Source organism: Symsagittifera roscoffensis, chromosome 7, assembly GCF_963678635.1.
Source record: "Symsagittifera roscoffensis chromosome 7, txSymRosc1.1, whole genome shotgun sequence".
In the NCBI taxonomy this organism is placed as follows: Eukaryota; Metazoa; Xenacoelomorpha; order Acoela; family Convolutidae; genus Symsagittifera; species Symsagittifera roscoffensis.
Window position 1 is genome coordinate 25,764,993 of NC_087068.1, and position 20,344 is coordinate 25,785,336.

General features: G+C 31.2%; 1 protein-coding gene across 3 annotated transcripts in view; it reads right to left on the reverse strand.

Moving 5' to 3' along the window:
* The window catches only part of LOC134851061 (carbonic anhydrase-related protein-like), a 90,855-nt gene that overhangs the window by 55,356 nt on the left and 15,155 nt on the right, over positions 1–20,344 (reverse strand). For 2 of the 3 annotated variants that reach the window (XM_063866962.1, XM_063866959.1), the window contains exons 1-2: positions 2,917–2,953; positions 290–374 (exon numbers count right to left, since the gene is read on the reverse strand). In XM_063866962.1, coding sequence (XP_063723032.1) covers positions 290–374; positions 2,917–2,938 — 107 coding nt within the window. In that variant the 5' untranslated portion in view covers positions 2,939–2,953. Of the gene's footprint in view, positions 1–289; positions 375–2,916; positions 2,954–20,344 lie in introns of those variants that run through there. The other variant, XM_063866960.1, reaches the window with a different exon arrangement.

Here is a 20,344-nt window from a genome sequence, read left to right on the forward strand (position 1 = left end):
GGATGTGTGATCATAGGCTAAATGAGGTACTGCATATAAGCCGCCGATGGAGTCGTTTGAGAATAGGTTAGCTTTGCTTTTGTTTTTTTATTCGAAATCAAAATTTGAAATTAATTGTAAAATAAAAATTCCTTAAACAAAATAATCGAAATTCCTAAAACTAATAAATCAAAAACCAAATTGTATTCAAGTTTTTTTTGTATATAGATGCAAAGAAGCCAACTTTGTCGCTAAATAATCATTTCAAATAAAATACGTAAACTACTTTTGTTGCCTCATTTTTCTATACCTTTCTCCAGGCGATCCAAGATTTCGTGTCGGGCTCAGGTAGTCCTTTTGTTTCGGGAAAATCGTTTCACACTCGGCTGATGAATCTGAACACGTTTTTGCATTAAAATTCGCTTCCAGAAAAATCTTGTTTTCGCATAACAGTTTTTCTGATTCCATATCGAAATAAGAATCGGGTTTAAACTTTTGATTTGTAAAATAGTTTTTGTAAAAATGAAACAAAATATAGATTCGACTTTTTTAATGCGAGCGTTTAATTATGATTGAACTATATTTGGTATTATCAGAATAACGCAACAAAACTGAAAAGATGTCTTTTTTGTTAAGCCATAAAAATGATAGATTGAAAAATAGAGCAGGTATCAGGACTCTTAAATTATGTTCATAAATCGGACATCTCATCAAAGCCATCTGCTATTTGTTTCTCGTTGTTTTTGTCGTAAAATGGCTTTATATATCCGCTTCTAGCAGTCATCAACATGCTCATTTCGTGGTGTCATAAAACTATGAAAGATCTCATTAATTCTAGTCAAAACAATGCCACGAATAGGGAAAAATATCTGGGCCCATTTTATACTGCCTAACTCATAGATGCATAACATTAGACGATGATAAAGCACTCGTTCATTACAAAGCACTAACTGAAAATAAAAATCACCCTTTGCAAAATAAAGATGAAAAAAAAATGGCGAAATTTAATGCAAAGTGGAAGCTTCAAATAATTTTCAGGCTAAAATTTACTTTAACATGGCGTCATAAATGTTTATAGATTGATCTTAAACGGTCTTCGATTTGTTTTTTTTTTCTATAAGGTAACTAACTGTACATAACCGAGTAAAAACTGATAGCATATGTAACTGATACCGGGAGAATTGGCCTTAAATAAAATTGGAAACACTGCACCGAAAATATGAAAAAAGAAAGAAGAAACATAACTAGATTAAGAGGGACAAAGATCGGTTGAAAGTAGTTGTTCCGTCGCCCATTAAGGGGGAATTCATTGCAGTGACCGAACAAAGGAGTTCTGGTTATTAGTCTGAAGTTATAGACTGAAGCAGACAGTCCTGGGGTATGAGGCGGGCTAAATTAAAACCAGCGATCCAGAAAATCTACGAAAATGGGACAATTATTCTGCAAACAATTGATCTTGAATAAAATGTTTTTTTTTGTGGTTTTTTGCAAAAATAATAATGTTAATTTTTTAAAATACATTTTTTTGCAATTTGAAAAAGTTTTCTTCTGTTTAACAAGAAGAAAGAATCATTCGTTTTTCTATTCATTTGAAAATTATCGTGTCACTATCGAAAACCTTCTATTGTATGCGCTTTCGGCTACGGCAAACTTTGATGTGTATGTGCAGAGTGGACACTCCGTGGACAGCATATCTGGGGTAAGATTGACCAGATAAAAAAGTGCCTTAGGGCCAGGTTGACAAGTAGAGACACTTTGCAAGGGTGATATATCTTCACGTCTTCATTTTGATCATCAAACTTGAACAAAATCTGTTTATTTTTCTGCTAAGATGTGTTTGTTTATTCGAATGGAAGACGATGAAAAACGGGAATCGAGAACAAATAATTACAAAAAATTAGTACAGAAGAAGTTGTTGCAAGAGCGTTGGCGCATGTGAGGATTGATGAGACCAGGCAATTTTGACGATTCGGAATGGGCATAAGTGGCAAGTAATCCCTGCCCTTATTTGATTTTGTTTTTTAGATGCTTAATTAGATAAAACGATACATAAATACAGAACAGAATTTGTTAAGACAGAGTTCTTATATTATAGTTTTCTCAATTATAGTTTTCTAAAATTGAGATGCAGATAAAACCGGAAAGGAAATTAACAAATTGACATTTCAATTCCAAAGCAAAAAATAAGCCAGAGAATCAAACTATCAGTTCTATGAAATTCTAGATACTGTTGTCGAACAGTCGTACCCACATCAAATAATTTTTTATATCGGGTTGAAAGTATATGTTTTACCGTCACTATAATACACAAAACCTGTTAAGTTTAAGAAAATTGGAGAAAAATGGGGCGTAGCAATAACCTGCTGTGACTGCTTTTCATTTGAACAAAATTGAAGTTGGCCTGCGTTTTCATTAGTTTTGATTGGGAACCACTTCATTTGTTAAGAGAAAGACAAGTTCATTTTCGAACCATAAAACTCAAAACTTTGTTGATTTACTTGAGCGCGTGTAATTGTCTGAAAATCTCAACGCATTTCTTTTCGATTATATTCCAAAACAGACTGTTTGTATATCAGGGCAAAGCCCCGAACGCTCCGACTGCCCCATAATTCATATCTAACAGTTTTTGGGAAAAGAAAATATTGAAAACCTATCACTTTTGGGCAATATCAAAGTGCGATTGGTACGAAATAAACACGCCCGATTAATTAGCCTCAATTCAATTTGAAACGATTTTGTTGTGCGGGATAATTTGCCAACCGGGTTGAGCTCACATTGAAAATAAGCAACTTAAAAGTGGAAAAAAAACAGCGATCGCCATTGATGAATTATCGATGTTCATTGCCACAATAGCAAGTTTAATTGATAAATTTTGCTAATTTGGCTAATTTTCAGCGATGAAGCAGCAATGAAAACCTTTCAAAACTGATGACTTACCGGGGTGCGATCCGGCAACCATCAGTTTGGTAGTGATGCATGCTACCTCTGCCCCATCTTGCTTTAGATTACACCAAGTTAAAAGGCTTATCAACAAAAGCTCTCATTTAAAAGCTACTACAATGAGTTCAAACTTCTTAAGTTTTAGCAATGATTTTATATCGAATCAATACTGAAATAGCTCTGAAATATCGCAGCTTTAGCTAAGCCAAAAACTGAAATACTACAGAAAAAGCAATAATTAACGTTAGGACTTCAACTCGGGCACGTATAAAAAATTAGCGTAAAGCTCTCAGCAAAACAAATAAAATCTTCAAGGCGCAAAATCCAGTCCGGAAGAGGACCAATTTGACCAAAAAATAATCGGAGGTAAAGATCTTTTTAAATTTGAGCTCAGGAAGTCGATATCTTCAATAAGGTATGAAAAATATTTGTTGAAAACTATTGTTTCGATCCGCGAAAACTTACTAAAAAATCCGCACCGAGCAAAAATATTCAATTTTCTTCAAAAGTCGAAACAATAAAATTTTAAATTAGTTTTGAGGGGACCGAGAGCCGCAAATAACACAATTTAATTCCTATGGTAAACGAAGTTAGGAGACCAAAGTAGCAATGAAATGCCATTGTTTGAATATCAAAGGGAGAGATATTACAACATACATTCATGATAACACGCATGGTCGAGATAAAGCTTCCAAAAAAGTAATTGCAATTATAGCAAAATCAGTTTTCCGCAGCTTTAGTTCTTGTCACGCCAGATTGACCTCCTAATAAGATGTAGCACCCTGGCGTAAATTTTCATCGTGCTTTTATATCGCTGCTCATTTGTCAAATCCAGATATCTGGAATTTTATTGAAGCCATTCAATCTTAGCAGTTCTTACAACAATTTTCGCTGTTGCAGCTGGGAAAAGTACTGAAAACTAGGTTTAAAAAATATTTTTCAAGAGAGTACTAAAAAGGGTAAAAAAGATAGTAATAAAAAGAAAGTTTTAGGCTCAAATTTAAAATTCAACTATCAGCTGAAATTGAGTGATGTGCTATGCTGAAAAAAAGTTTCCTCAGCTCAAACTGAAAAAAAAAACTAAAAATACAGTAAAACAAGAAAATTTTTTAGGAGAGTACTAGAGAGTTTAAAATTCAAATTTCATTTTAACTTTCATCTTAAGTTTAGTGATGTCCTAGGCTAAAAATAAAAAGCAGCAAAAAAACATTCCATTTTGTATTAATTCGGGCTATCTAGTGCAAATCAATACGAAGTTCCAAAAGAATATTTTGTGTAAATTACAATGCCCATGGGAGAAGGGTGGTAAGATCTAGAAAGAATGGGTAAAAACAAACATTTTTCTGCTTGACTTTTTTCTAAGCGTTTTGTCAATTTGTTGAACAGAAGCTTTTTTTAGCGCTGAAATGCTAAAAAACATTCGGAAAATTAAAGGCTCTGTTCTGATACGAGCAATCTGTTTTTATACTTTCCCTTTTTCACAATTTCTCACTATATAACAGAAATTTTTGGGTCGCTTTTTGCAAAATAGTTGTTAGCGAAATACTAGAAGAGTTTGACCAATGGTGGACTTTAGGGTTATTTTATCCCGGACAATTTTGGGATTTTAGTCCTCTAGTGGTTATCGAATTGAAAATTATAATACTAAAATGAAAAATGTCAATAGATTGAAAGGGTGCCAAAATACAATAGAGATTGATGGGTGAATCACAGTTTGACATAAATAAGTACCGCTTTCACAATGCAATTTAGAAATTACGGTTTGATCTTTGACCGCTTACTATCAAGTGTAATAAGAAAGTCACCCCGGGTTGCCTGATTAGGTACTCGTTTTTTTTTGATATTGATCGTGACCAAAATTAATTGCCGGAGAAACTTTTTTGAAATTCCATTTTACAGATTTTATGTATGTTGGAAGCACAAATAATCTATAGTAATTGAACAGACAGGTTTTGCCATATTAAGGCAACTTAAATTTCAAAAAAGAGGGAAACGAAAAAGATTTTTTGAGAAAGATGACATGTTTCCCATAAAGAGTTTTTATAAGAGAAATAGCACAAATTTGGTTTTAACTTGAAATTTTAAGGCAGCCGTAATCCGACCAACTTCATAGTCTTATTTACGAGATAACTCAAATTCTTTGTACCAGACAAAACTTGGTCATGGAACTACTTGAATTGAATTTAGCACATAAAGGTCAACAAATTATCAAAAGATATTATTGGTTTTTCTCTTGAGGTGAAACCACAACAAAATGGCTTTGAAAAGATAAAAAATTTTCCCATCGATATGTGACGCTATAACTTAACCTCTTGGCATAATTGTTATTGCTTTTGGTTCCATCAACCACGAATAAAAAATGACACAGATATGTATCACAGCAATTATATCTTGAAAGAAAATGATTTGAAAAACGCTGCATGAAAGTTGCTCGATTCAGATTGGTTAAATTTTCCAACTTAAAAACAACTTAGCCTCTTCCCCGGAAGTTGCTTTTCAAAAAAAACATCGATTAGTGATCAAAAAAGCAATGAGTTTTCATAATATATAGCAGTGCTTTAGATACAAAAAATTGACACTGAAAAATTGTTTGATGAAAAAAAAAACTAAGTCACTATGAGGTAAAGGCAAATCTAATATAAAACTTGCTAAGAGAAAGAATTTAAAACTTGCTAAGAGAAAGAAATGTTTAGTAATTTCATGCAATAAAACCTTTTTGAAACAATTAACAATCAATTTTTTTTCATGTTTTTGGCCAAAAAGATTGTATTGGTGATAAAAATATTAACTATGTGAATAAAACAGAGAACCACTATTTCTGTGGCAAAATCCTGAGACTAAAGACATTGCCACGGCGAAAGCGCACTTTGATTGCTTTTCAACATCTTTGAAACAAACAGAATTGAACTGTGTTTCTTGAACCACTCTATGAATTGAACCACCACAACATAATTGAACCACTCTATCAAAGAGACCATTCACACGCACATGTTAGGAAACTGCTCGTATATCAGGGCAAAGCCTTGAATGTTCTGACTGTCCCTTAAACCATATCGAATAGTTTTTGGGGAAAAAAATGAAAAAAAAACTATAAATTTTGGACAATATCAAAATGTTGAATCGTACGAAAATAAAATGACCGATCCGATTAGCTAGCCTTCTTTCAATTTGAAATATTTTTGTTGTTTGGGATAATTCGCCAAGAATTAGTACTTCGCGTTACGCTCTCAACAATACGAATAAATTCTTCAAAGCGCGAATAATTTAGTCCAGAACATGGACTATTGGGTAACTTTCTAAACTCCAGAACTTCAGAAAAAAATGATGAGAAGTAAAATATCATTTTGAATTTGAACTCAGGAAGTTGATATCTTCGGTGGAGTATAAAATTTTTTTGCTGAAAGCTATTGTTTCGATCGGCGAAAATTGATTGAATGAAAACACTACACTGAGCACAAATATTCCTTTTTAATCGAAGGTCGGAACAAAAATTCGAAAATTGTTTTTGTACAACAAAAAGTCACATAGGATATTTTAAAAATTATCATCATGCCCTTCCTTCTTTGGTGCAAACTATATCAAAATACAGACCAACAAAACGCCTTTTCTATGTCGCTAAATTTAATATCTAACGCTATCCTAAACCTCAATTGGTTGGAAAAAATGTTTTACGGTTTTAAAACCTGTGCTGAAAACAGAGTGCGTTGACTCAGTATGCAAACTAGAAAAGGTACATAAGCCGTTTTTTTTTGCAAAATCAAATCTAAATTTAAGGAAAAAAATGAAAATTGACACAAAAGTTAGCGCCGTGACTAATTGACTTCATTAATTAGACATAATCATATAAAAAAAAATGGCTAGCAATCTATTAATTTTTCATTGCAAACAAAGAAAAAATGAAACCTTCAAAACAAGTTAGAAGTTGCTGTTTGAGCAACTGTCAAATTACAGCGCTGCCTAATTCTTTCAATAAGAATCCAAAGTATACAAGCTAAGAGCATTTTATACAAGCTCATTTTTTAAGCTATTATGATGCGGCTCAAATAACTTTTTGAACTAAAAAGATAAAGATCGCATCATTACTCGGAAAAAATGACCCAATTGATCCAATTATTTATTTCCCCACTCTGAAAAAAATGTGCTGTTTCCAATTTTTTTTTAATTTATCCCTAATTTACAAAAGTATCAGAAAGTGTTTAAATAAAAATTCTCTTTCCATTGCAAGAAGACTTCAACTCAAAATGTTTTTATTTTTGGTACAGAAAGCGTTCCACAAGGAACAACTTCTAAAAAACAGCTCAATTGTTTTAAAAAGCTTTTAGCTCTATATGGTCTTTAGTTAAAAAAAACTTAGGCTTGGTAGTTCTGCTTCTGAAATGAAAAAGCAGAAGTTGTATGACTTTTCTTACTTTCTTTCGGAAAAAAAAATAAAAAGAGATGGACCACAACGAGCAGTGTTAGGTCAGATATTGTTCAGTTTTAAAATCAATGTTATGAAAACAAAATCAAGCCTGGCTCTTTTCCAGTTCCCCCTTGATTTTTTCGGAAATTTGATATAAGCAAATTTATTTAAAATAAATTTTCATGATATAAACTGCATTAAAACGTGTCAGCTTGAACAGGTGAACAAATTCTTACAACATTTCTTTCATGCAAAATGCCGTGTGAACAGTTTTTGAACAGCTTGATTTCAAAATTTTACGAGGGGGGTGGAAAAGAGCCTCAAGCCTTAAAACCAATTGGAGCCCACTATCTGGTTACTTCATCCCAATCTTTTTTAACTTAGTACAAATATTTTTACGCGAGCTGCAAGTGCTTTTTTTGCCAAGAATCAAACGAAATTGACTTTTTTGGAAGAAAAAACGATTGAAAATTCTGGAAACACTTCTTCTTATCGTATATAGCCATATATAGAAAAAAATTAACTGCAAATGCTAAGCTTGTTATAGGTTTTTTATCTTTAAGAACCAATTAAAAGTGTACCAGGCAATAAAAGTGTACCGGGCAAAAAAAAATTGTATACATTTGCATAACAACTTACAAAAAGTTTCAAACATGGCTTGATTTCACTGTTATCGGCTATATTATTTTGACTTTGCATCCATTTTTACAGCAATTGAATTCGCCTCAATATGATTTTAGATCGAAGCTAAGTAATCCGCCGCGCTGGGGAAAAGCAATTATTCTGTTGGAACTGATTTCAGGTTTGAACTGAAGAAAGTTATGTCTGAAAGTTATTATTAAAGATACGTAACCAAATTCGTTTCAAACCTGCAAACCTGCAGCTCTTTCGTCAAATTTTGGGTTTACTTAGAACGAATTAAGCAATGGGTACATATTAAAAACTGTTTAGTCTGATAATTAACTTGGTTTTTGATGATTTCATTGATTTGCAAAAAGTTCTGTAAATTTTTATCCTAGATACGTGAGAAAATTTTGCAAATGAATTGAAGTCACCAAAATCTAAGTTAGTTATCAAACTAAATGTTTATTTATAGATACTCATTGCTTAATATTTTTTCTAAATAAACCTGAACTTTGACAAAAGAGCTGCTATTTTGAAAAAAGAATGAAAAGATTAATTCACTGAGTTTCTGCGTTTTTAATAAAATTACTATACAAATGTGTGATGTGAACATACAAAAAGACATGATGTGAACATCGTTTTTATTTTACTAGAGCTATAGATAAAAGTTTCTTTATATCTATTTTTGTAATGTTGATTCATTTCAGAGTTGTTTCACAATAATTAGGCTCCACTCAACTTTTTTTTCTTAAAATCAAAAAAATAGATCTTAAGCCCTACAAAAAGCATGTAGAAAACATACGTTTGAAACGAAAGAAATCGGACGTTTTTTAGACATGTAAAAGAAACAATGATCAAAACAATTTCAAAACATTCAAAGATGCCCAGAAGGAGTTTAAAAAGTATCATAACAATTGTGCCCACTTTACGTCGAAACAATTGGTAGGCAATTTAAATACCTGCAAAGAAAAGTGGGATTTTTTTAAATAAACTACGTGATCCAAAAAAAACATGTCCCACATCCTTGCACTGAAATATTCTTTTTGCCAATTATTAACCGATAAGAAGAAAATGGCAAATCTGCTAGACAAAAAATTTTCTACTTTTGGTATATTTAACGGTGATTGTAATGAACAAATATAACCTGAAAGCAAAAATAAAACAACCATCGATTCGTCGCAGAAAAAGAATGCTTTGATGTCATCAAAAAAATTGCACCCGAGAAAATTATCAGGAAAATTAAAAAATACCAACTTGGGCGTTAACTGATGAGAAAACGGAATTTACAAACCTCTAACAAAACTCATAAATAAAAGCAATGGCTCCTGCATTTTTCCAGATATGTGCCATTGTGCCGCCAATTTTCAAAAAAGATGACATTTTAGACCCAACTAATTATAGGCCAAAATCTTTGCACCTGTTCTCGCCAAAGTTTTCGAACGAATGATAGCCAATCAAAATAATGATTATTTAAATTCTAATTCCATTCTAAATGATAAAAAATTTGGTTCTAGAAAGCATTTCACTACAGCTGATTTACTTTTAATGCCAACAGAAAATTAGAGGGCAGACATAAAGGAGAATAGTTTCGTAGCAACATTTTTTAAAGACCTTTCAAAGGCATTTAACTCCATCAGCCACAATTTTTTACGTCAAAAATTTGACAATACAGGCTGCAATTCTGACTCTTTTTTTATGATTTCATCATTTCGTACTAATTGAACACAAAGAATTTAAATCAAAAACCTTTATTCTGATTGGCTCTGGGTTGAACAAGGCGTTCCACAAGGAAATATTCTTGGGCAACTTTTTCATTTTTTTATACATAAATGACATTACCAATTAATGCTCCGAAAAATGCAAAAACATAAAATATGCAGATGACTCTGTTAATTATGCATCTAATAAGAAAGTGAACGAAGCCAAGATGCTATTGTTTTGTTTTCTATTTCGATACACCGATTTGTAAGCCAAAACATGAGAAACTTTTTTGTTTAAATTTAAAAACTTTTAGCATAAAACAGAAAAATTTGTATGTACATCTTTTTTTTTCATGTATTTTTTTCATGAAATTTTATGATTAGCATTTCCACTTATTTGAGGTCAACCCGGTAAATAAGGAAATCTCTGTGGAATGTATTAAATTCGTTTTGTGTTCTGATATATTTTCCGAGATCTATTTCTGGAAGAAGTTCCAACTATCAAATAATGTGCTACACCAACTAAGCTGTTCTCCAAAAAATCAAACAAAATTTCTACAAAAAAAACTATCTGAGAACAATTGCCCTGAACTATTTTAAATCTCTTTGGATGTATGACAACAACTTTTCTTTAAAAGATTTTCGTTTTGTGTTCTGACAGATTTTTCAAGAGTTATTTCCGGAAGAGGTTTCAATTGTCAAATAGTGTGCTATACCAACTAAGCTGTTCTCCAGAAAGACAGCAAACAAATTAGTCTTCAAATATTCCAGATCGAAGCTAATCAAACCGTCAGTCTGCGGAAGAGCGATTAATCTGTTGCAACTGATTTCAAGATTGAACTGATTGATGTTATGTATGAAAGTTATTATTAAAGATACATAACAAAGCTCCTTTCAAACCTGCAAACCTGCAGCTCCTTCGTCAAATTTTGGGTTTACTTAGAACGAATTGAGCAATGGGTACATATTAAAAACTGTTTAGTCTGATAATTAACTTGGTTTTTGATGATTTCATTGATTTGCAAAAAGTTCTGTAAATTTTTATCCTAGATACGTAAGAAAATTTTGCAAATGAATTGAAGTCACCAAAATCTAAGTTAGTTATCAAACTAAATGTTTATTTGTAGATACTCATTGCTTAATAATTTTTCTAAATAAACCTGAACTTTGACATAAGAGCTGCTATTTTGAAAGAAGAATGAAAAGATTAATTCACTGAGTTTCTGCGTTTTTAATAAAATTACTATACAAAGGTGTGATGTGAACATACACAAAGACATGATGTGAACATCGTTTTTATTTTACTAGAGCTATAGATAAAATTTTCTTTATATCGATTTTTGTAATGTTGATTCATTTCAGAGTTGTTTCACAATAATTAGGCTCCACTCAACTTTTTTTTCTTAAAATCAAAAAAATAGATCTTAAGCCCTACAAAAAGCATGTAGAAAACATACGTTTGAAACGGAAGAAATCGGACGTTTTTTAGACATGTAAAAGAAACAATGATCAAAACAATTTCAAAACATTCAAAGATGCCCAAAAGGAGTTTAAAAAGTATCATAACAATTGTGCCCACTTTACGTCGAAACAAGATTTTTTAAAATAAACTACGTGATCCAAAAAAAACATGTCCCACATCCTTGCACTGAAATATTCTTTTGGCCAATTATTAACCGATAAGAAGAAAATGGCAAATCTGCTAGACAAAAAATTTTCTACTTTTGGTATATTTAACGGTGATTGTAATGAACAAATATAACCTGAAAGCAAAAATAAAACAACCATCGATTCGTCGCAGAAAAAGAATGCTTTGATGTCATCAAAAAAATTGCACCCGAGAAAATCATCAGGAAAATCAAAAATACCAACTTGGGCGTTAACTGATGAAAAAACGGAATTTACAAACCTCTAACAAAACTCATAAATAAAAGCAATGGCTCCTGCATTTTTCCAGATATGTGCTATTGTGCCGCCAATTTTCAAAAAAGATGACATTTTAGACCCAACTAATTATAGGCCAAAATCTTTGCACCTGTTCTCGCCAAAGTTTTTGAACGAATGATAGCCAATCAAAATAATGATTATTTAAATTCTAATTCCATTCTAAATGATAAAAAATTTGGTTCTAGAAAGCATTTCACTACAGCTGATTTACTTTTAATGCCAACAGAAAATTAGAGGGCAGACATAAAGGAGAATAGTTTCGTAGCAACATTAAAGACCTTTCAAGGGCATTTAACTCCATCAGCCACAATTTTTTACGTCAAAAATTTGACAATACAGGCTGCAATTCTGACTCTTTTTTTATGATTTCATCATTTCGTACTAATTGAACACAAAGAATTTAAATCAAGAACCTTTATTCTGATTAGCTCTGGGTTGAACAAAGCGTTCCACAAGGAAATATTCGTGGGCAACTTTTTCATTTTTTTATACATAAATAACATTACCAATTAATGCTCCGAAAAAAAAACATAAAATATGCAGATGATTCTGTTAATTATGCATCTAATAAGAAAGTGAACGAAGCCAAGATGCTAATGGAAAAAGAAGTTTCCAATCCAATCATTTAGATCTCAAAACCGACAAAACAGAACAAAAGATTTTCTGGAAAAATCAGAGGCTCAATATGTTATTATAAATGAAGCTTAAATAAAAAAAAGGTGATATCAAATATCTTGGTGTCAAACTTGATAGTATGCTAAAATTCAACCAAGAGGTTAAAAATATTCTAAGAAAAGTGGCAATCACAACATAACAATACATACAATCGGGGATACTTAACCCTTAACACTTAAAAGATCCCTACTGGGAAGCTTAGTGTTATCACATATAAGCTATTTGGCGGTTCTCATGACAATTTTGTCTGAGAGTTTGCTCGGAACTTTGGAAAAACAACTTAACTGGAATATCCGGGCAAGTTGACAATCAAATACGACAAAATCAACTACCTCGCTTAAAATATAACACAGAATCTCGCCAATAAGGTACAGAATAGAAAAATCTTATCATATTTACTTCTTTAAAAATCAAAATAACCGACTCGCAGCATTTCAAAATCAGAAATTGCTAAATGCGAATTTTTTTAAAACCAAAGAACAGGTTTACTTTTCATCAAACAAATACCGAAATCTCAAATAAACGAAAGCGCATTTTTTCATGAAACCGTTGTTTGGAATAACAACCTTAAGAAAACAGTTTAAGAGTTAGTTAAAAACAAATGAGTTATATCTTAAGTTAATTCTAATGTCTCCTGTCAAACTTGGGAAAAGCTGGAAAGATTTTAGGAACAACTAAAAAAGTATTTCTGTCGTTTTACTTATTTATACGTTGTAAAATATAGATGCTATTATGACGCGCACTATTGTACAATTGTATGTAGGCAATGAATGCCTACCAGCCAACTTTGTTTTGAATTCTGAATCTACCAAGAAAATGTGTCTCGCTCTCTCTCTCTCTCTCTCTCTCTCTCTCTCTCTTAGAAAATTTTACTTTTTTTCCCCAATTTTTAAACGGTTAAAAACACATACCGAAAAGTTTTGTTTGGTTAAAAACATATACCGAACAATTACTTGAATAGAAAAACAAATTAAAAACAATTGTTTAAAAATTGGGAAAACATTTAAAAAATTCTAAGAGAGAGATAGAGAGAGAGAGAGAGAGAGAGCGAGACACATTTTTTTGGTAGATTCAGAACCCAATACAAAATTGGCTGGTAGGCATTCATTGCGTACATACAAATATAAAATAGTGCGCGTCATAAAAGCATCTATATATTACAATGTATGAATAAGTAAAAGAACAGAAATACTTTTTTATTGGTCCTAAAATCCTTCCAGCTTTTCCTGGAAACAAAAAGGACAAATACCCTAATTGCTCAAAAATTCAACAAAAATTTATTGTTTTGGAATGTAAAATGCATTAATAACGACTGAAACCAGGTGTGTTTCACAAACAATTCAGTGAAAAAGCAAATTTATTTATATGGCAAAAACTTTCAAAGATACTTTTTTTCTAAATGTCAAAGTTTGAATTAATCATGAATTTTCCGAAGCATGCAAAAATTCAACGCACAAAAAGAAGCTTTTTTGAGCTTTTCAAAAATTTTGTCCGTAAAAAAAATTTAAAAAAATCCAACTTTGTATAATTTTTGACTACCATATGCCCAAAAACAGTTTGGAGTAACCTTTTAGCGTAATTTTGAATCTAATTGTTTAATAATTACTTCTGTGTCGCCATCAAAAAATGCTTGTCACACAAACTCATAAGGAAAGAGTAAAAGTAAATATTATTTTTGCCATTGTTTTGTTTTCTATTTCGATTTACCGATTTGTAAGCCAAAACATGAACAACTTTTTTTTGAAATTTAAAAACTTTTAGCATAAAACAGAAAAATTTGTATGTAGATCATTTTTTTCATGTATTTATTTCATGAAATTTTATGATTAGCATTTCCAGTTATTTGAGGTCAACCCGGTAAAAGAGGAAATCTCTGTGGAATGTATTAAGTTCGTTTTGTGTTCTGACAGATTTTCCGAGATCTATTTCTGGAAGAAGTTCCAACTATCAAACAATGTGCTACAACTAAGCTGTTCTCCAAAAAATCCGACAAAATTTCTACAAAAAAACTATCTGAGAACAACTGCCCTGAACTATTTTAAATCTCTGTGGATGTATGACAAAAACTTTTCTTTAAAAGATTTTCGTTTCGTGTTCTGACATATTTTTCAAGAGATTTTTCATCAAACAAATACCGAAATCTCAAATAAACGAAAACGCTTTTTTTCATGAAACCGTTGTTTGGAATAACAACCTTAAGAAAACAGTTTAAGAAATAGTTAAAAACAAATGAGTTATATCTTAAGTTAATTCTAATGTCTCCTGTCAAACTTGGGAAAAGCTGGAAAGATTTTAGGAACAACTAAAAAAGTATTTCTGTCGTTTTACTTATTTATACGTTGTAAAATATAGATGCTATTATGACGCGCACTATTGTACATTTGTATGTAGGCAATGAATGCCTACCAGCCAACTTTGTTTTGAATTCTGAATCTACCAAGAAAATGTGTCTCGCTCTCTCTCTCTCTCTCTCTCTCTCTCTCTCTCTCTTAGAAAATTTTACTTTTTTCCCCAATTTTTAAACGGCTAAAAACACATACCGAAAAAATTTGTTTGGTTAAAAACATATACCGAACATCTACTTGAATGGAAAACCAAATTAAAAACAAACGTTTAAAAATTGGGAAAAACATTTAAAAAATTCTAAGAGAGAGAGATAGAGAGAGAGAGAGAGCGAGACACATTTTTTTGGTAGATTCAGAACCCAATACAAAATTGGCTGGTAGGCATTCATTGCGTACATACAAATGTACAATAGTGCTTGTCATAAAAGCATCTATATTTTACAATGTATGAATCAGTAAAACAACAGAAATACTTTTTTTTTGGTCCTAAAATCCTTCCAGCTTTTCCTGGAAACAAAAAGGACAAATACCCTAATTGCTCAAAGATTCAAAAAAATTTTATTGTTTTGTAATGTAAAATGCATTAGTAACGACTGAAACCAGGTGTGTTTCACAAACAATTCAGTGAAAAAGCAAATTTATTTTTTTGGCAAAAACTTTCAAAGATACTTTTTTATCTAAATGTCAAAGTTTGAATTAATCATGAATTTCCCGAAGCATGCAAAAATTCAACGCACAAAAAGAAGTTTTTTTGAGCTTTTCAAAAATTTTGTCCGTAAAAAATTAAAAATAATCCAACTTTGTATAATTTTTAACTACATTATGCCCAAAAACAGTTTGGAGTAACTTTTTAGCGTAATTTTGAATCTACTTGTTTAATAATTACTTCTGTGTCGCCATCAAAAAATGCTTGTCACACAAAGTCATAAGGAAAGAGTAAAAATAAATATGATTTTTGCCATTGTTTTGTTTTCTATTTCGATACACCGATTTGTAAGCCAAAACATGAGAAACTTTTTTTTTAAATTTAAAAACTTTTAGCATAAAGCAGAAAAATTTGTATGTAGATCATTTTTTTCATGTATTTATTTCATGAAATTTTATGATTAGCATTTCCAGTTATTTGAGGTCAACCCGGTAAATGAGGAAATCTCTGTGGAATGTATTAAATTCGTTTTGTGTTCTGACAGATTTTCCGAGATCTATTTCTGGAAGAAGTTCCCACTATCAAACAATGTGCTACACCAACTAAGCTGTTCTCCAAAAAATCAAACAAAATTCTACGAAAAAAAAATTATCTGAGAACAATTGCCCTGAACTATTTCAAATCTCTGTGGATGTATGAAAAAAACTTTTCTTTAAAAGGTTTTCGTTTTGTGTTCTGACAGATTTTTCAAGAGTTATTTCCGGAAGAGGTTTCAATTGTCAAATAGTGTGCTATACCAACTAAGCTGTTCTCCAGAAAGACAGCAAACAAATTAGTCTTCAAATATTTCAGATCGAAGCTAATCAAACCGTCAGTCTGCGGAAGAGCGATTAATCTGTTGCAACTGATTTCAAGATTGAACTGATTGATGTTATGTATGAAAGTTATTATTAAAGATACATAACAAAGCTCCTTTCAAACCTGCAAACCTGCAGCTCTTTCGTCAAATTTTTGGGTTCACTTAGAACAAATTAAGCGATGGGTACATATTAAAAACAGTTTAGTTTGATAATTAACTTGGTTTTTGATGATTTCATTCATTTGCAAAAAGTTCTGTAGATTATTATTCTAAATACGTAAAAAAAAAATTTGCAAATGAATTGAAGTCACCAAAAACTAGGTTAGTTATTAAACATTTTTTAATGATACTCATCGCTTATTTTTGTTTCTAATTAAACATGAACTTTGACAAAGGAGCTGCAATTTTGAAAGAAGAATGAAAAAATTACTTCACTGAGTTTCTGGGTTTTACACAAAACTAATAATATGTGAACTTAAAAAACATGATGTGAACACCGTTTTTTTACTAGAACTGTAGATAAGAGTTTTTTTATCGATTATTTTAATGTTGATTCAATTCAGAAATTTTACTTGTTTTTTCCAATTTTCAACGTTTCTTTTTAATTTGGTTTTTTATTCAAGTAATCATTATGACCCGTTCAAATGCTATTGACGATGAATTATACAACAATGTAAACCTAAATATGTGCGACTAAGTTAAACCATTTGATTTTACTGAAATGTTTTAAACACTTTATACACCAGTTCAAGTGTAATTTAAACCATTTGACTTTACTGAAAAGTTGTAAACACTTAATACACCAGTTCAAATACTTCTTAATCGTTTTCTTTGTGACAAAAACTTTATATCTTTTTACTGCAAAATGCAAAACTATTTTAAACTCAATTATCTCGAAAAAATGCCATTTTGAATCCAAAGCAATTAGATAAAAAAAATTCCAAAATAGTATAAATTCAATCTTTTGATTAAAAAAAAAAACATTTTTTTTTTACAATCAAAAGAACAACCTCAGAAAAAGATCACAAAGTTGTTTTCCACAAATCTATCAAAAAACTAATGAGGCAATTTTCATATATGAAAAATTCTAGTCAAGCACTTTTCTTGCCAGTACAGAAAGTTACATGAAAGCTCTGTGAATGGTGATTTTTCATTCATGAAAACTGTATAACTACTAGCGTTTTATCTAGACCAAAAAGTTTTTTTTTAATTTCTTTCTTTCTAAATTTTTTCGGTATAATTTTTAATCAAATAAAAAGGACAAATACCCTACTTGCTCAAAGAGTCAACAAATATTTTAACGGTTTGGAAAGTAAAATGCGTTGGTAACGAGTGAATTCAGGTGTTTCACAAACAGTTTAGTGAAAAGGCAATTTTCTTTTTTATGGCAAAAAATTCCAAAGATACTAAACTTTTAAATGTCAAAGTTTGAATTTTTCATGAGTTTTCCATAGCATACAAAAAATCAAAACACAGTAAGTATGATTTTTGAGCCTTTTTAAAAAAATTTGTCCGTAAGAATTGAAAATTAATCCAACTTTGTGTATCCAGGACTAAGTTATGCACAAAAAAAATTTGGGAAAAGTTTCGTAGGGTAATTTTGAGACAGATTGTTTAATATTTTCTGTGTGGCTATCAAAAAATGCTTGTCATACAGAGTCATACGGAAATAGTATGATAAAAATTTGTTTCTGCCATTTTTTATTATCGATGACGATACACCGATTTGTACGCCGAAACAAGAAAAAAAAACTTTTTTTCATTCAGTTTAAAATTTTAGCATAAAACTGAAAATTTTGTACGTAGATCAATTTTTCATATATTTAGATCATGAACTTGCCTGAATAGCATTTTGAGTTTATGGAGGTTAACCCGGGGTAAAGGAAGAAATCTCTGCGGAATGTATTAAATTCGTTTTGTGTTCTGACAGATTTTCCGAGAGTTATTTCTGGAAGAAGTTCCAACTATCAAATAATGTGCTACACCAACTAAGCTGTTCTCTAAAAATTGCAAAAAAAAATCTACGAAAAAAAAATTATCTGAGAACAATTGCCCCGAACTAATTTAATATGGGAAATTCAAAAAATATTTCGTTATGGCGTTATGTCAGTTCACATGTAATCCTCATAGTTACTGTCAGTCTGTTCAGTTTAACGAGATACTGGATTGATAACTACTTCAATAGCTCTTTGAATAAAATCACAAAGAGACAGGGCGTTATCAGACAAAGAAATTATCAGACAAAGAAATTATCAGAAAGAAATTATCAGACAAAGATATTCCAGACTTTTTTTGGGTGTTAGTAAGGCGATAGTTCCCTGTGTGATTCTGAATCTCGGCCACATAAGAATAAGTTCAACTCAATAATTATATGCCTGTAGGGCGAAGAAGTCTCCCAATTAGGATTAAAATCAATTCATAAAATCTCCCGTGGTCAATTTTTCAGCAGCCCTGTACTAAATCCAATTCACGCCAATACTTGTTATGAGCAGACCATAAGTCATACTATATCTCTCCATTAAGCAAAATGTTAAATCAATTGTTTTTTTAATTTAACAGTTTCAAAAATATTTCCGTTTTAAAAAATGTTCCGGAAAAAATTCAATTTCAACAATATTTGAAAATTGGAAAAGCTTGAAAAAAAATCAATTATAAATATTCCGCTAATTTCCTTAAAGGTCGGAACAAAATGGAGATTTTTGCGCATATTAATCATTCCAAGTTTGTTAAAATGGGAAATTTCAAAGGCCAGTGTTTTATGAAAAGATCGAAAATGAAAATTTTTTCAAATTTGAGCTCATTCATACAGGAATGCTGGTATATCAGGGCAAAGCACTCAGTGATCCGCCAATAAAGCCAATTAAAAAGTTTTTTTTTGGTTGAACCATTGACATAAGAATTCACAAATTTTTTCTTCGATTTATCACAACTGCTATGTGAAAAAAACTTTGAGCTTAGGATGACAATATCTTACAGGTTGTTTAAAAACAAAAATTGACAAGATTGCTCGTATCAGGGCAAAACTCTGAAAATTCTGACTGCTTTTTATGGTCTACAGAGCAGTAATAACATAAAAAAATTAAATGTAAAAAATGAAAACGAATTTTGTTTGTAAATTTGAGCTTTTTTGTAAAAACATCCCCCGCACGACATATAAAGTACAAATTGATAGAATTCGCTCCTAGTAACAAATCAGTTATGGCAAATAAGCTTCAATCAACCAATTTGGAACTATTTCTGAGACGATCAAAACTCCGCTTATGCAATAATATGGCAAAACCAGTTGTGGTTAATTGTTCCAAATTGGCCAAAATGTCAATTTTTAAACCCGATAATTTTGTAAAAAAGGATCACAGGTGAAATATTTTTCTAAATTTAAGCTCAGGACAACGATATTTTTGAATGATGTCAAAAACATCTGTTAAGAATGGTTAGTTACAAAATCGAAACTTGTCTAAAGAAAAAACCCCTACGGGCGCAAAAAATCCGTTACTTTACAAAAGTCGGAACAAAAAACAGCAATTTCTCGAAATTCTGAACAATAATTTTTCATGTTAAAAAAATTTGTCTGGAGAAAAACCACGCCGAGCACAAAATTTGCGTCAGCTTCATCCGATGTCGCAACAACCATAAAGGTCCAGCCAGCAAGCTTTCAAATGAGGAAAAATTAAAATACAACTGAAATCACTAAATAGTAATAAAAAAGTTAGAATGCAAATATAATTGCAAAAAGTTAATATTAATTTCCATTAGGCATCAAACCAAGCGAAAACCTGATGTAAAAATGAAACTTAGCCCATCGAAACTTTAAGTGACTCCAAAATCCTGATTTCTTTTATACAACTATATTAAAAAAAACTGTTCGTATCAAGGCAAAGCCTTGAAAGTTCCTACTGCCTTTTAATGTCTATGGAGCAGTAATAACAGGAAAAAACTAGACTTAATAAAATACAACGAAACTTTTTAAAAACAAAATTGAAATTTTTTGTAAAAATCATTCTCTCTCCACGCCATTATAAAGAACAAAGTGATAGATTTTGCTCCTAGTAACAAATCAATTATGGCAAATGACCTTTCTCAAACAAATTTGGAACAATTTCTGAGACGAAGTAACTCTCCGCTTACATGTTAATAGCGACAAATACATCGCGCGTTAAATTACGCAAATTGGCCAAATTGGCAGTCTTTAAACCCCCATAACTTCACGGAAAATGATCACAAGTGGAA